The 18,637-nt window shown below is 36.8% G+C and overlaps 1 protein-coding gene across 1 annotated transcript in view; it reads left to right on the forward strand.

Moving 5' to 3' along the window:
* The window catches only part of DISP1 (dispatched RND transporter family member 1), a 219,337-nt gene that overhangs the window by 180,074 nt on the left and 20,626 nt on the right, over positions 1-18,637 (forward strand). The window contains exon 3 of the mRNA XM_055581955.1: positions 16,249-16,278. Coding sequence (XP_055437930.1) covers positions 16,249-16,278 — 30 coding nt within the window. The remainder of the gene's footprint in view (positions 1-16,248; positions 16,279-18,637) is intronic.

Raw genomic sequence — 18,637 nt, forward strand, 5'->3', positions numbered from 1 at the left:
AGCTTGGCGTGCTGCAGTCCATGGGGTTGCAAAGAGTCAGACATGACTGAGTGACTGAACTGAACTGAACTGAGCTATATAGTAAGCACTGTGCAGATTCATCCTTGAAACCACAGAGCTAAGACGGCACAGATCATAGATCACAGTCATGAGAAGCACAGATGACTTGCCCCGGGCTTTCCAAGTCCTTTTTAGATCACAGAAAGGACACATTCACAGCAGTACCTTGTGCAGACCCCAAGGAAGAATCCCGCTTGATTTCTCCCGTGTGTTTGTTACAGGTCCACTCATAGGCGGACACCCAGATGGCACAGTGGTAAAGGAATCTGCCTGCCAATGAGGGAGATACAGGAGATGTGTGTTTGATCCCTGGGTCGGGAATATTCCCTGGAGGAAGAAATGGCAACCCGCTCCAGTATTCTTGCCTGGAAAATTCCGTGGACAGAGAAGCCTGGTGGGCTACAGTACATGGGATTGTAGAGAGTCAGACACGACTGAGCGATTGAGCATACACTCACAGGGGGTCACACAGCAGGTACTTGGCCAGGCTAGTAGTAAGAGATAGATTTTCCACATTTTAGGTATAACATTTTATTTGTGCCTAAATCATATTTTCTAGTCTAAATGTCACACTCCATGCTATCATCCTCAGGATTTTGGATGCCTTTGCTCTGGCTCCCAGACTGCCAACCAGTGCTCGCTATAACAAGATGGAAACTGTAGACCTTCCTTATTATGACTTCATGTAGTCTGGTATAACTCGGTCCTCACTGCTAACTCCTAAACGTACTTTCTCTAGCAGCATTTTCCATGTGCTCTTCTATCTGTCATTTACTCGAAGCATAGTTGACTCTCTCCACCCCTGAGCCGTAGGCAGCGTTACCGACCACTATATTATGAAAAGAGTGGAAACTTGTGTGGAGTGCACCTTTGAGATTAAAAGGGGGAGCCTTGTAGTCAATTGCCTGGGTCTGAATCCTGCCTCTAACACTTACTATGTGAGCTTGGGCAACTTATTTAACCTTTCTGTGCTTCACTTCCTCATCTATAAACTCTACTGCCTAGGATTGTTTTAAGAATTAAAAAATCTTTCAGTATATGTCAGGGCTTCCCTGGCGGCTCAGACAGTAAAGAATCTGCATGCAATGCAGGAGACCTGGATTCAATCCCTGGGTTGGGAAGATCCCCTGGAGAAGGGAACTGCTACCCACTCCAGTATTCTGGCCTGGAGAATTCCATGGACGGAGGAACCTGGCACACTACAGTCCATGGGGCCACAAAGAGTCGGACACAGCTGAGCCACTTTCACTTCAATATATGTCAAGTGTTCAGGACAGTGTTTGGCACATAGCGAGGTTCTATAAATGTTGACTATTAGTTTTTTTTAATATTAGTATATTTAATGCTTTTACTTTGTATTACCTCTTTCCTTTTTAATGCCTTGCAGTCTAATTTATGCCATCACTCCTTTCCGGGCAATCCTGGGGTCAGTGACTTCTTTTGACAAATTCATTTCTTCTCCTCCTTCCTTCAGTGGCATGTAATTCCCATTTACCATCGCTTCTTCAGCAGTCCTCTTTTTTGCATTCTATCACTGTATGCTTTTCCTTCTTATCTAATGTGCTGTGACCCTCCTGACCTCTCTCACTGTTGATGGAGACTCCTTTTCCACTCTTTCACATGACTGTCATTTCCATAATATCTTGCTCACTGTTTTTTTTTTTTCATCCACTCTCAACTGTTAAAAATTTCAGATCCCCATTTCCTGTCTGAGTTCTCACTGTAATGGATATTCCCATAGTTCACAGTAGCATGTAGGACATCTTTATTTAAATATCCTGCCAAAGTGTCAGAGGATGAGTACTGTATACTCCTTCAGTTGAAGTACTTGCACCCTAAGTAAGCATAGCCATTTACTGTAACTAGATATTGTTGACTCAGGAAAGATCTTGAACTTTGGAAGAAGCAGAGCAATAGGGGTTTTAGGACTAGTTTGCTGTAGATCAGTGAAATTCTGTTGCTCATCAAAGGCCATTTATAGGTAATCTAAGGTCTGTACCTTATAAGTCATTAGAACAGATATTTCTAAAACTTTCAAAAAGAAGTTGACTTATGACTCATCCAGGAGTTACCCATTTAAAATGTTATTGGAACTTCCTTTTTATATGTTTCCCCAAACTTGAGCTAACCTGAATCTTAACTATCTAAGGTTCAACTTAAACTTTTGTCTTTGGCTATCTTGAAAAGGGTGATACTTTAGGCAAAACTTATCTGTGGTGATACAAGCCTGCATGTTGGCTACTTCTGATTGTGATTATTGATTGGAAGGGGCACATGCAAGCCTTTTGGGTTTCTGGGAAATGTTCTATGTCTTGATCTGAGTGGTGGTTCCATGGATGTAAAATCCATCATATTGAACACTTAAACTTTGTTAAACTTTGTGTCTCTTATCAAAGAGTTGGTAAAATAGCAAGGGTTTAAAAGAATGACATAAGGGATTTAGGAATCTCTCCTCTTTAATTCTAAAATATCCTTTCACATTCTTGGCCAGTCCATATATACACTTAGAAGCAGAGATAACATTCTCTTAAATTTTATATTCCCGATTATGCATTGGGAGAGAGGTTGGAGGTTAGGAGGAAGGCTTAATAACAGCTACCATACTCACCTCCTCCCAGCAGAGTTTCTTAATAAACCAAGCTCCACTCTGAGCTGCCACCTTGCTGTTTAAATATGTATGTTTTTTCCTCTTGATTTGAAAATAGTAAAGTTAAGCTGCATTTTTGAACTTTTACATACTTTTATTTTATTTTTAAATTTTATTTTATATTGGAGTATTAACCATGTTATGTTAGTTTCAGGTATACAGCAAAGTGATTCAATTATACTTATACATGTAGCTATTCTTTCTAAGATTCTTTTCCTGTGTAGGTTATTACAGAGTATTGAGCAGAGTTCCCTGTGCTATATACTAGGTCCTTGTTGGTTATCTGTTTTGAATCTATGAGCTGCATTTTTATTTCAGAATCTGAAAAATGGAGTCTTTTGTGACATGATCACATTCTTGCACACACCTTGCCTTATTTGCTTCCCCACTTGCATCTTCTGTCAGCCTTCCATCTTCCTATTTTGGTATTTGAAAGTAGAAATTGCATTTTTACTTTTTACTGCTCAAAAGTGCTTAGCAGACTGGAATTTCTCGGGTGGAGAAAAGATAACAAAATGAATGATTTAATAATGCTGAGAAAATCAAGGGCTGTCCTTGGACAGTCTTCCTTAGGGAAGGTAATAAAGCATCTTTCCCAGCCTTCTGCCAAACATTTCATGATAGAGGTAAGCCAAGATTATAAAAAGATTTGTTTTCCATGTGGAAGAGACAGATTTAGGGCCAGGAAGAAGGAAAAGAAAGGGTGTTTTTAACATTTATGACAAGAGAGAGCCCTTGGATTCTACATACGTAAAGCCTTTTCCTCCAAAATACTTCAACCTATGACATAAGTCAGGTTCTGGGAAAACTTACTGTGCTCAGTTGACTTAAAATTGAATGTGAGTTTACTTTGCAAGAAATACCAGTGCACAAGGAAAGCATAGGGGAAACTTGCTATAATACTGCCCTTGAGGTTCATGCAGTTGTCTTATGAAGTTTTTCCAAATGAGCTGTAATTTCCTTTAGAATCTTTGTTCTAGACTATCATTTAACATGTGTATGTCATCGAAGGGTTAAGTTTCCTATATTTGGTTGGGGACCCATTTAAAAATCTCTTTCAATCTTTCACTAATTGAAATTGTTTTCAAATTACCAACGCAAGAATAATACTATGAATCTATTAATTCTTCAAAGGAAATTAGGATCTCCTAAATATATTCCATCCTGGGACTTCAGCTGTCTTGAAGCCAGAGTAACTAAAACATTATGATTCTATGGAAATAATTGGACCAAATAGACCCTAGTATGTGTAAAACTTTAAAACTCCTTAGAAACTCAGTGGGCTCCTGACTTCCACCTAACCCCTATTCTCAAACAGGGCCAGACCCAAATTCTTATCATCTGATCATAGGCAACTCTCTTTCAGGAAGTGAAAGATCTCTGTATTTGTGTTTCTCTCTCAGCCCAGTTTCCCCGCATCTAGCTAACAAAATGGGTGCCAACTAACCGGGAGATTTCTATTACCACTATGATAGTCCTGGAAGGCCGAGCCAAGCTCCAAATCCACATGTGTCCCCACTGATAATTAAACCAAGAGAACAACTGTTACTAGATGGCGCCAAACCGTGTGCTGGGATGGATTTGGGCGGCTCAGCCAGACCATGGAAATCTCAGTCTCCTAGCTGAACAGGTGTACCATGGTCAGCTTATTATTCCCAGTTTCAAATGCCATATACTTTATAAAAATGAATTTTTGGACTCTACTTTTCCCCTTGAAGTGAGACCGTGTAGAAAATGATAATTGAAGCATCACAAAATAATAGGCCTGGCCTAGATTATCAGTAAGTGGAATTGGAAAAAACTGACATCTGGATTAAGCATAATTCTTTAATAATAAAAGTAGTCAACCAAATTACAAAGGAAAATACAGCCATTGAAATTTTTAGAACGCATGTCAAAAATCGTGTTGAAAAATGTATCACAAACTAGGAAAATTTTGATGTTTCAGAGCTTTTATACTCTTTCATAAATAAGTAGGAAAGATATATATTAATATAAGCAAAAGAGACATAAAATAATATGTTAATGTGATTACAGCTATATGCATATGTTAAATGAATTTGGGGAATGAAACATTATACAGCTACTAAACTCATGTTTTTCCTGTTTTTAGAAGGTTTTAATTATTAATACATGGGAAAGACTCATAATAAAAAGTGGTAACACTTTATGCATCTAGTATGATCCTAAATGTGTGCATAGTTAAGGTGTATATTTAGGCACAAAGGAAAAAATACTGAAAGGAAATAGATCAAAAAGAATTACAGAGGTTAGATTGGTATAGTAAGAATATAGCTGATTTTTGTCCCTTCATAATTTTCTGCATTTTTCAGAATTTTTTGAAAAAGTGTGTGTTTGTTTCATAATCCGAATACAAAGCTAACATTAAAGCAGAAGATATGTCTCCTCAGAATAGCCCTTTTAACTTGAGCACTTTGTCATGTGTGTTCTTCTGGTAAAATGTATTAGGCTGGTGAACTAGGTGATTCCTCACCACTTCTTAACCACCAGCATCTTCGATAACCTGGCATGATTCCCTGCAGTGTTTTCTTCTTTCTTTGACACATACTAGCAAAAATGTGTTACTGACATCACAGTTCATCAGTCTTCATGTTCATTAACCCGGAGCACCCTGCCCCATCCTCCTACCTACTCCCTTTTTTCCTTAAACCGTTTATCTAGCTATTTAGAAAGCCAGTCTCTCGAGCTATTCACATAAGGAGCCAGCAATCATTTTAAAACCTAAGTTCATTCTTACCTACCTTATGGGGAGGGGTGTTGTTTTTTAATTGATTATTCACTTGAAGTATTTCAACATGGGAATTTTGATGAGGGTAACCTGGCTTCCCAACTTTTGGCATGGTAGAGTATTGAAATACTTAGGTGGTAACTTGGATTCTCTGAAATTCCACATGAGCGTACAATAGAATTTCACAGCAGGAAAGGACCTTAGAAATAACTTAATCCAACTCTCTTTCAAAGATGAGGAAATTGAAGCCAGAGAAGTTAAAGCTCAGATTAATTCCCCAAGTTAGTAACAGGTCTTCTTACTTCTCGCTGTGGTCTTGTTAATACATTATTCTTAGAATAAGTTCCTCAACCTGGTTTAATGGTTTTTGGTATGATAGGTTTTGGGGTTGCAGACAGAATCTGCACCATTATGAACTGAATACAGCACCTGATCACCCTAACGCCAGAGTGGAAAGAGGCCCTCAGCACACAGCCTGAGGACACATGGTCCCATCATCCTGGGGGTTTCCTCGTTTTTCTTCAAAAATTCTCATTTCTTCTCAGTCTAATTCTTTTAAGCATAGTTGATTTTTTTTTTTTTTAACCTTGACTTTGGCTAACAAGACTCTTTTCCTGCCAGTATTATTTTTATAAAAAACTGTGTTGGAGTTTTGCTTTGATCTCTTTTAGTAAAGCTTCTAGACTGTTGAGTTATATAAATGTAACTTTTTAAGTTAAAGGATAAATATGAGAAAATTTAGTTAAGGAAGAAAAATCAATTTCACTATATGTTGTTCTGAAAAGCATAACTAAAGAATTTCTATAGTAGTTGAGGGAATAGTCTATCCTCCTAGCCAGTAAAATGAAGATATCACAACAGCTGCAAGGTATTGGTTACACCGTTGGAATTCATTTTGATACAGTGGATTTTTATTATTTTTTTAACTTCCCCACCCTCCCCCCAAAGTTTTTGATAGCAGGTGTGACTTTTAACCTTCCAAACTCAAACTTGTTTGATACTGAATAATTTTGTGGGGGCCAAAATAATCCAGAATATATGGGAAATGAATTTGAGAAAGATTAATAATCTTCTAACGTGGAGTTTGAATACCTTTTGCTCAGTGTAAGATCTTTAGTTCTTACATTGAACAAAATGCAGAATTTTGCAAAATGCAAAATTGAAAACCAGCAATATTGGAGAAAATAATTGGCAAGTTTGTGGATTATGATTATGTTTATACTTTTGATCTCCAGTCTAATTGATGAAGGTCTTGTCCTATTAATAAAATATTAATAGATAACTTATTTTCAGGAATGCAAATAGACCTCATTGAGGTTTTAATTAACATACTAACTCTTATTTGTATACTTTGTAATAAAAATGCCAAACATTTTTACTTTTTTACAGATAGTGAAAGTGAAAGTCACTCAGCTGTGTTTGACTCTTTGTTACCCCATGGACTGTAGCATGCCAGGCTCCTCTGCCAATGGAATTCTCCATGCCAGAATACTGGCCATTCCCTTCTCCCTTCTCCAGGGGATCTTCCCACTCAGGGATCAAACAAAGGTCTCCTGCATTGCAGGTGAATTCTTTACCATCTGAGCTACCAGGGAAGCCAAGATCCATAAAATTTTGAAAGTGGTGAAATGTTTGTGTAACTTACCTTAATGAAAGGAAAGAAATGTATTTGTTGAATCAGGCTTAATGGAAACTTCTCAAATATACATAAAGAACTATGCCCTCAACTTCCAGACTAACCTTTTGGACAACCCCTTTGTGTTGTAATTCAAATTATCTCTAGCTTCATTTCAGTAGGTACTGCAGCAATTTTTAATTCCTTATGTAGAGATAAGTGAAGTTTTAGGCATTTCTCATTGTACTTAAAGTTCATCATTATGTATATTGAATAAATATTAATGGGCTTCCCTGGTGGCTCAGATGGGAAAGAAACCACCTGCAATGCAGGAGAACTGGGTTCTAAATAACTGAGAGTAGGAAAGTGTGTTATACATAGAATATATAAATTTATCCAAAAGTTCACCAGAGTTTTCTTCATGTAATATATATTTTTAATATTATTGAATATATAATTACATATTAACTATATCTATATATTTTATATTAATAACATAGATAATAAATATGTAATTAATAACAATTATATAATAATTTATGTTTTGTCTTTCCAATTTTTATTTATTTTTAATTAATTTTATTGACATATAGTTGATTTACAATGTTGTGTTGGTTTCTGCTGTACAGAAAAGTGAATCAGTTATACATAAATATGTGTGTGTATGTGTGTGTGCTTAGTCACTCAGTTGTGTCCGACTCTTTGCAACCCTACAGACTGTAGCCCACCAGGCTCCCCTGTCCGTGGGGATTCTCCAGGCAAGAATTCTGGAGAGGGTTGCCATGCCCTTCTCCAGGGGATCTTCCTAGCCGAGATCTAACACAGGTCTCCCGCATTGCAGGCGGATTCTTTACCGTCTGAGCCACCAGGGAAGCCCATAATATCCACTCTTTTTTAGATTCTGTTCCCATTTAGGTCATTAGAGCATTGAGTAGAATTCCCTGTGTTATATAGTAGATTCTTATTAGCTATCCATTTTATATATAGTAGTGTGTATATGTCAATCCCAATCTTATTATATATTACATAATAATATATTTATGACAATAGATCCTCATATTTTGATTCACATATGTATGTATAAGATTCTTAGAGGCTTTCTGAATCATTAAAGGAAGATTAAACTCTTCGTCATTTCTTTTTCGCCCCACACTGTACACCTAGAACACTACACTAGCTCCCAGTCTGGTCCAGTAGCGCTCTGCACTATTCCCTCATTAAGTCCTGTTGCCATTGCTCACGCTGCTATGGGACGGTGTCTGGCACAGGACTTAGTACTGTTTGTTTCCAAGGAAACTGTGCCTCCTATTTATCTGTCTGAAATCTAACTATCCTTGAAGACCTAGTTCAAATTCTACTCATGTCGAGTTCAGTTGCTGTTCTTTGTGGAATACTCTGTTCCAATATCATCTCCCCTACTCAATATTTTGTACTATACCTTTAAGTTTTTATTATTTTCTTGTACTATTCTCTAATTGCTTCTTGTCTGGAAGTCACATTTTCCTGGCAGATTGTCCTAAGCAGTGGTTCAAGCTCTGACTGTGTAGGCTCTATTCCAAGACCTACTGAACCAGATCCCTGAGGACCCTGGAAATCTCTTTTTTAAATAAGCTACCCAGGTGATTCCAGTGAAGATCAGATTACGTGGTGTCATTTAAACTGTGCAGTTAATATTTGAATTGAACAAAATTAACTGTAGATTTTATATTAAATGTATTTTGTTTTAAGTTCTTTGATAATTTATGATCTGTGTATAGTGTTAGCTATTTTCATCTAGTATATAGTTAGCTGGGATGTTTTCATTCTTCCTAAAGTCTTTGTCAATGAGAGAAATTTTCAAATAAAATATTTCAGTCATATGTACCTAAATGAGTAAGTATGCAATTTCTCTCTGTAAAGTTCTCTCCCATTTCTTTGTAACTGTACAACGAATATATGAATACGTTCTCATGAAGGATTCAAAAATATAAAGTAAAACTCACTCTTGATTCCTTCTCTCATGGTAAACAAGGATATTGATTTGCCATGTTCCCTTCTGAATTTTTACATTTACATATTTTATATAGTTTTTCTCAAAAATGCCATATGAAATCATATTGAACTTTCTCACTTTGTCTTGGCACCCTTTCTGTATCAGTCTACATCTGTGTAAGTGTACCTCTGAGAATTTGTTCTGTGCAGTGTTCCACAGTATAGACGCACTACCATTAATTAAGCATCCTTCTATTAATAAATGGGCCTTTAGGTTGCTCTCACTTTTTTCCTTACTGTAAACCACACCTCAGTGAACATCCTTGCAAATGCACGCTTATGAACACGTACCATTTGCTCTTAAATAAGATCTTGTTCTGCCCTGCTTTCCATTTTGGTTCACAGGCAGTATCTCATAACCTCCATCAGTGTACTCTTTTCCAGGTTGTGGCCAAAAGTACAGGATCAAGGCAGAAAATTCACATTCTAGACCTGGCTCTTCGTTGACTTTCTCTGTAACCTTGTACCTTTTTCTCTTGTTATATGAAAACAAAGACTAGAGGGAAGACTTTTAGAGTTTCCTACAGTTCTAACAACTTCTTGTTCTAATTAGGCTTGCGGGTATGATACCATTTATTTTTATTACATTCAGCCAGTAGCAAGTGCCGCTTGCATCTTGTAAAGTAAATCATAAAGGTTCACTATGCTTATGAACAAAAGCACAGTACACTTGAGCCTTCATTAGTCTTCTGCGTCACTCCCTTACTGATGCGTAAGTGCCATTTCGGGATGAGCGCCTAGTAATGGTGGTGGTGCTGGTAGTGGAATTAACAGGAATGCTAGTCGTAGTAACAGAAAACTGTTACTCAGAGTCCATTCTTTGTAGTATTCATTCCTCACAAATACCGAGAAATTAAAGGACTTGTTCAAGATCGTTCAACTAATGAGTTTCATTGGTTTCGACTTTAACTCACATTTTTTAATACAGGCAAATATATTCTTTTTCAGATTCTTTTCCATTATAGGTTATTACAAGACATTGAATGTAGTTCCCTGTGCTGTCCACTAGGACCGAGTTATTTATCTGTTTTAACTCACATTTTTTGATTCCTAAGTTCACCTGTTTTCTTAAAGACAGTTGCCTCATACTCAAATATTTAATTTCTGCTCAATTTCTTTTTTAACACTTATAAAGAGATGTCTATTTATTACATGCTCTCTAAATATTAGTCCACGTCCAACCTTTTCCTGCTCTCCTCGTTTATTTTTTTTAAGATTTTTTTATGTAGACCATTTTTAAGGTTTTTATTGAATTGGTTACAATATTGCTTTTGTTTTATGTTTTGGTTTTTTTGGCCCCAAGGCATGTGGGATTTTAATCCGGGAGATGGTGATGGACAGGGAGGCCTGGCGTCCTGCGATTCATGGGATCGCAAAGAATCAGACACGACTGAGCAACTGAACTGAACTGAACTGAGGAGGGATCAAACTCGAGCTCCCTGCTTTGGGAGCAGAGTCTTAACCACTGGACTGCCGGGGAAGCCCCTCTCCTAGTTTATATTTTTTTATGGTAGTGGGACTCTGGTCAGTTACAGCAGTTTGAGATGTCAAAGTGACCAGTACTTTTGAGTCAGCATCTCTTGAGCAGTCAGGACGTGCGTTATGCAAGTAGTTGCAGTTATTGTTATCTTTCAAATCACTTGACACAGACCATAAACATTCAGCTCTGGTGCATGAAGATGAATTAAAGGCCAAGCTTAGCTTGTCTACAGGGTATCTGTTTCATCTTCACGTTAGACCCCAAGCGTGCCAGTGATGATTCATGGAAATACTTAGTGATGAAGATTGGTTTTGTTTGTGTTGGAAATCTTTTAAAGAATGCTTATCAAAGTGTGGATTCTTTATTTTCAGATACTTTCTTCGTAACATGCCAGCATTGAACTGAAGTTATTAATTGCAGAATACCCCTTTTATAAAAAGGCAATGTGGCGCAATCCTGTGGGACTAAAATATGGAACTACTGAGACTAAAATATGCTACTTTAAGCATTTTTTAATTTAAATTTGGTTACTACCATGAAGTGGAAAATGTATTTCCTTCACAGCATTTTAGTTGTTCAGAAATATACAGAACTGTTTTTTTCCACAGCTTTGGTTTTCCTGAATGCTAGGAAGAGCTATTTGGAATTTGTGAAACTTGATACAGTCCCTTTCTAAGTTGTTATATTAATTCTGCAGTTATCTCAACAATTGAGCTCTCTAGATGGGTGGAATGTTTTCATGTTTTAGCAGTCCCATTTTCCTCACCCTACAATCTGCCATTCTTTTCCCAAAATTTATCAAAAGAAAGAGGAAAGGTGAAGGAAACCAAGAAACAGACCATTTGTAGCTTTTCTACATTCCTTCCTGTTTCCTGTTAACTTTTTCCCTCTCATACTTTTTTTAATGACCTTTTTAAAAGATCTTCCTTCTGTATATCCCCCAACCCCCATTATCATGATTACCTTTCTCTGTACCCCCCACCCTCCCTTCTTCTGAGAACTCTACACTCTCGTTAGTTGGTCCCTTGACCAATATATGTGCACATACCACAATTCACTGGTCATCTGAGCTGGAGCCAAGGTTCTCAACTGCTATTACAGTTCTCAAATGTGAAGTGCCAGAGGCAATTACTTACTTAGCATGAGAACTGAGTGCAAGTGCTTTATTTCTTTTTTTGAAAGAAGAGTTGAATTTAGCTCGACAATCATGTCACTGTTACCCAGTCACATACAGAAATATTTTCTTGAGTGGGAGAGAGAATGACACTCCAGCTGGTCATCTGGGGATTGTGCACAACCCAAGCTTATTTACAATACAGCCTGTAGAAGTTGTGTCGTGGAGCCTGCAAATGTCATCCACCTTGGGGCTTTTTCTCAGCAGAAAAGAAAATGTCTACAACCCTAACCAAAGAACAAGCAGATGTTTCCACCTAATATTATTATTTTTTATTTGTTTTTTTGGCATGGGTTTTGACCAGATGCTATTAAAAGGTGAATGAACCTTGGAAAAACATGGTTTCTCTCTTTTTGTTTTTACCAGTTGTTATTTAGCAACACAAGACTGAGGTTAGGAGGAAAAAAAATCATTCTGCAGATTTTATTAGACAGCTATTAAAAGTAGCAAATCAGAAAGATGGTACAAATGAAGAAAGACCAGTTTTGATCATGAAAGTATGTGGTGGATTCCCTCGCCTGCCTTAAACAGCTATGTTCTGGTAAGAGACTGTAGGGCAGAATTCAAGATGGCAACACCTTAAACCATAAATCAAACAGGTTTCATGTTTTACCTGCAGTTGTGGTTTTGGTGTTTCAAACATCTGTTTGTCATGTCCATTAGTATAAAAACTTCAAAGGGATCTAATGTTTTCCCAGAAGGTATCTTTGCGGTAACCTCAATTTTTCTTTCTCAACTGATGTCAACAATCTCTACTTATTGTCTCAACTTTAACATAAAATGAAGTTTTTACTCAAGCAGAAAGAATGTGATGAATACATAGTTGACAGAAAGTCCCTTGGGAATAAACTAGTTGTAGATCCATGAATTTCTCAGTTTAAAAAAAAGTTAACAGGGGTGAATAGGAGGGAAAAGAATATTTATATTTGTAACAACCCAAAATGTATATAAATAAAACATCTTTTTTTTTTTTGCAACTTCTGGGTATGATCCAGCCCAGAGCTATGGCTCTGGGGATCACCTTCAGTCTAAAGACAGCAAAATCTGTTAATTTCTTGTGGAAATTCAAGAGGTAGTTTTGAGGATGTGTAACTTGAAAAGTGAGAGTGACAAATTAAGGTTTTGTGTACAAGTTAAGTGACTGGCTTCTTTGGTCATTGTCTCCCTCTCTGTAAAAATAAATCTTCTCGCAAAGCTCATTAATAGCTTCATCATTGGAGTTAAGATAGCATGTTCTTTAAAAAGCAGTGTGTGGTTGTAGTGATGGTCACACAACTCTGTGGAAGCACTAAGACCCATTAACTTGTGTGCTTTAAATGGAATAATTATCCTTAGAAGGAAAACTGTATCAAACCTAGAGAATATATTATAAAAGCAGAGACATCACTTTGCCTACAAAGGTCTATATAGTCAAAGCTGTGGTTTTTTCAGTAGTCATGTATGTAAGAGTTGGACCGTAAAGAAGGCTGAGTGCCAAAGAATTGATGTTTTCAAATTGTGGTTCTGGAGAATACTCTTGAGAATCCCTTGGACATCTAGGAGATCAAGGCAGTCAATCCTACAGGAAATCAAGCCTGAATATTCATTGGAAAGACTGATGCTGAAGCTGAAGCTCCAATAATTTGGCCACCTGGTGGGAAAGGCCAACTCTTTGGAAAAGACCTTGATGCTGGGAAAGATTGAAGGCAAAAGGAGAAGAGGACAGCAGAGGATGAGATGGTTAGATAGCATCACTGACCCAACAGACATGAATTTGAGCAAAGTCCAGGAGATAGTAGAGGACAGAGGAGCCTGACGTGCTGCAGTCATGGGGTTGCAAGGCATGGGCATGACTTAGCAACCAACAACAAATGTGAACTGTATCTCAGTAAAACATAGTTTTAAAAACATCAATATATAATTATATTTGAGAAGACTGTGGGGATTTTCCCTTGGTAGATTTCCCTTGGCATCTGTGTATGCATTTGGGTTTCCCTGGTGGCTCAGACAGTAAAGAATCTGGCTGCAATGCAAGAGACCTGGGTTCCATCCCTGGGTTGGGAAGATACCCTGGAGAAGGAAATGGCTACCCACTCCAGTATTCTTACCTGGGGAATTCCATGGTCAGAGAAGCCAGATGGGCTACAGTTCATGGGGTCACAAAGAGTCAGACATTACTGAGCATAAGTTACAATTAGATATGTAAGAAATGTCTGTGGCACTTTTAAAGAAGTTTTTACTTTAACCTTTCTGATTAGCCACCAAATTAATGATTCTTGCAGCATTTAATAAAAGGGTAGTAAAGTGGGTAGTAAAGCTTAGGATTCACAGATATGAATGTGTTTAAGTTACAGAGGGTACGTTTGTGTCTATGTATGTGTTTAACAGGTAGATAAACAAATAGAAAATAGAGCTAAATTTACTTGTGTTGATATTTATGTCTTCATTTTCTTGCTGTCCATTGACTACTGATTTCACATCTGTCAAACCTGAGAAATGTAATAAAAGATTCATTAATTTTCATTAATAAAAGATTCATTAATTAACTAATTCATTAATTCAGAAAACTCTGATCTGACATCTACAAGGGACCCTGCATTATACTAGACTCTGGAGGTGTGAGCACAAATAAGATAGGTCCCTGTGTGTGCTTTTAATGTCAGTTTTTAGCTTTTAAAGGGAATTCTCTTTATTGTATATATATTTTAAAATAATACATTTTAGAGTTGATTTCTTTAGTAATGCTAAAGAATATTCACAAATATTTGGTCTCATATTTATTTGTGAAGCAACAAGGTCTCTTATGCTCTTCTTACTAGAAACTCTAAATTCCATATCTCCCCACAGAAATACTACTTATTTTCATATATGACAGATGAATACTTTATAATTATCCCTATGTCATTTTCCCCCCTTGGTATTACAGATTGACACACACAAGACTAAGAACAGCAAAGTGGGGATCAGGAAACATGAATTCTCTCTACAGCTCTGTTCCTAAGACCCTGAATGACCAAAGGCAAACAGAGGCTCATCTCTGAAAATAGGACTGGGATGGAATTGGGTTATGTCTTCTCTAAGACTGGTTCCAGTGCTTGCAATCTCTGGGGTTGTTTCATCTCCTTGAGTATAATATTTTTAAGGGGCTTAGAGTCATCAACGAGGACATGTGCAAAACACATGAAATTTAGAACATATGCATCTTTTCTGTAAGCAGATTGATACAAAGTGCATTCTGGAATGTGAGTTCCATGAAGTTTGGGACCCTTTTGGTCTCATTCATGGCAATACCAGGAGTTAAATAAATATTTTTTAAAGAACGAATACATATATATTAGTGAGACATATAAATAAGAGAGGGAAGAATAAGAAAGGAAACTTTAGATCTCAAAGAAAATCTAAAACAGAGTTCTAACTACTGAAAGAGTAATAAATTGAAGTAGAAAAACCAAAAATAGATGTTTCATTTTGTTTTGTTTCCTCAAAGTATGGTATAGCCTGGTGGTAGATTTCAGATTAGGAGAGAGTACACAGGTAGGAAATTACTCATTTACTAAGCAAATATTTAAGTATCCTCTCAGTATTATTGTAATGGTTATCAAACCTTTTGATCTCACAACTTTTTTACACTTTCAAAATTATTAAGGATCCAGAGGTATTAATATTTTATGTGTTATATCTGATATGTACCACATTGGAATTGAAACTGAGAAATTTAAATTTTTTAATTTAACTCTTTTAAAATAATGACTGTAAGCCCTTTACATGTTAACATAAGTTATGAAAAATAATTTCCAAAATGAAAAAAAAAACTGTAGTGAGGTGATTAGCACTGTTTCACATTTTTGTAAGTCTCTTTGATGTGTGGTTTAATAGGAGACAGCAGGCTTCTCATGCTTGCTTCTGCCATCAGTCTATTGCAGTCTGCTGTTTGGTTGAAGTATATAATATTATGGACGAAACCCAGCCTTAAAGAGGTATGGGGTTGGAAAAGGGAGGCCCTGAAAAACCTCTCTGTGAAGGATATGAGGAACTCCCAGGGGTCTTCATCCCACACGGGGAGAACCATTGTCTTCCAGCATGGTGAAACATGAGCAGTGAATTTTGTGACTGAAGAGGTGATATGATATTTCTAGCTGAAGAAGGTATTGATGTCCAAATTAAAAGAAAAAAGATGTAAGTAAGAAGCAGCTCGGATTGGAGAGAGGTATGTGGCTTCCTGTTGTGAGAGAGATGAGGGAATCTGTAGCTATAGGTTTGGAGAATGTCTGGTATGACTATGATTCCCCTAGGAGGGTGTGATGAACGTCTGAGAATATGCCTCCTACTGGCATACAAGGTGGGCAACATTCATTATTAAATCCAAAATCTCTCAAATAGACATGTCTTTTTTAACTCTTCAAGGATTCTTTCATAAGGAGAGATAATAAGTGAAATGTTATATGTATATATAAAGCATTTGTTTATATTATGATGCCTTGTTTCTGATTGTTTTTCCTTTGCTTTTTTCCAGACCATCCAGACCTTTCAAGTTACCAAAAAGGTAAAGTAGTCTGGATCATCTTATGAAATAAGTATGTGCTTTTCCCATTTTAGTATTTTCTTTACGTTTTGCTGCTGTTTTTGCCTTCCTCATTTGTATTTTTGTGAAGGAAAATTATATTTCCTCTGATTTGGCTGCTTGAGGAATCCTGAACTCCAAAAAGTGGTTTTAATCCCACGGGAGTCTTTTAGCCTTTAAATTCTAGTTGGGTTTGATCATTTATGGGCTTCCCTGGTGGCTCAGCTGGTAAAGAATCTGTCTGCAATGCGGGAGACCTGGGTTCAATCCCTGGGTTGGGAAGATCCCCTGGAGAAGGGAAAGGCCACCCTCTCCAGTATTCTGGCCTAGAGAATTCCATGGACTGTACACCATGGGGTCGCAAAGAGTCTGACACGACTGAGCAACATTCACTTTCACTTTGATCATTTATATTTGCATGATTATTTTGAATTCTTTCCTGTATGGCTTGGCTTCTCAGTGTCTTACTTATTGATGAGAGAGAAACCATCCAGCCAACTGCCATGACTTGAACTCACAGCAGTTTATTTCAGATGGCTCATCTGTGTCTCTTCAGAAAAATTTTGTTGTCATGTTAAGATGGAGGTACTTTTTTATGTGAAAATTTTTAAGTTTGCATTTTTTAGTAGAAAATCAAAGTTTTAAATGGACAAATGTTTCCAAAAAAAAAGCATTGTCTCATCAGATGTCCTTTTGCATGGTGATTCCAAATATGAGGTTGTTAAGAAATTCTTCATGATATTTGAAATTCATTTGCTAAGGAAGCTCAGATGCTGATATCTCTGAAGCCTTCCTCAGGAAAGTTATTCTTTCTTTGGAATAAGATTGCTACATAAATTTTAATTAGTAAATTCCTTTTATATTTAAAAATATTAATCTGTAAATTGTAATCAAATAGACATAGCATAAAATTTACCATCTTAACCATTTTAAAGTGTACACTTCTCTGGCATTAAGTACATTCACATTACTGTACAAACATCACTACCATCAGTCTCCAGAACTTTTTTCAACTTGCAAAACTGAACCTCTGTACCCATTAAATAGTACCTGCTCATTTCTTCCTCCCCCCAGCTCCCAGCAACCACCATTCTTCCCTGTCTCTATTAATTCCATTACTCTAACATCTCATATGAGTGGAAGAGTACAGCATTTGTCCTTTTTTGACTATCTGATTTCACTTAGCATATTGTTCTCAAGGGTCATCCATGAGCATGCATCAGAATTTCCTTCCTTTTTAAGACTGAATGATATTCCATGGTATGCATATACTACATTTTTTTTACCGAATTTTGCAACAAAAAATATGGAAAAAAGATGAAGGAAAGAGGTTATACGAAAATGTGTCATAAAGTAAATATGACACGTGAAGAAAATGAATTTCCATTTTTCTGGAAATAATAGGGTCTTCTTAAATGACCAAAAGTCTTACATTTTGAAAGAGTCATATGTATTTTTCTCTGTTAAAAGATTTGTATTTTTAAAAGTTTTCATTTCTTCTTTTCAATATATGCACATGTAAATACAACTTCTTCCTAAAATTAGCTTTTTCTGATTCCCCTTTCCCACCCTAGCTGGCAGTAATCTTTTCCTTCATAGAATTCACAAAATTTTTTATCTGCATCCTTGTAAACATACACCTCTGTTGACCTAGTTCTGTAGGTATTTGTGTACCTGTCTGATTTTCTGAATTAGGCTCTAAGTTCCTTGAGGATAATATCCATATCTACTATGATTTTATTCCCAGAAAACCTGCGTCCTTACTATGTAATACTAACTGTTGAATGAGTTTATTACTTCACAAGAAAGAGTTCTGTACTGTTTTCTTCTGTGAAATTCCATAAGCTTCAAATATTCCACTAAATTGATAGTTGATGCCACTAGAAAAGTTAGGATTAATAACATTTAGAAACACAGGAGGAAGAGATTTTTTTTTAGGAAGCAAGCAGTAGCTAAAGTGTTAAATATTTCTTAGGTAAAAGAAGATGAAAACCAAGACAGTTGACATTGGCAGTTTCAGAAGACTCACCAGAGCAAAAGCCAGGCTATTAAGGGTTAAGGACTGGGTAGTTGGTCAGGAAAAGAGGCCTCAGGTCCGAGGTACTCATACTTTCTAAAGCCTGGCTCTCCGCTAGGAAAGGAAGGGGAGAAAGAGGAGAGGGTTTCCAGAAAGGCAGCAAAAGTCAAAAGAAAAAGATCTTTGTAAACTAAGAGAGGAAAGTTTACTATGGAGGGTCTTATTGTAATACAAATGGTCCATTTAAAACAGGTCCCCCTTATAATGTCACATGAGCATAAGTTCGCCCTGTAAGATACTTCATTTATTTGTTTTAACAGTTAT

This window comes from Bubalus kerabau, chromosome 5, assembly GCF_029407905.1.
Source record: "Bubalus kerabau isolate K-KA32 ecotype Philippines breed swamp buffalo chromosome 5, PCC_UOA_SB_1v2, whole genome shotgun sequence".
Lineage (NCBI taxonomy): Eukaryota > Metazoa > Chordata > Mammalia > Artiodactyla > Bovidae > Bubalus > Bubalus kerabau.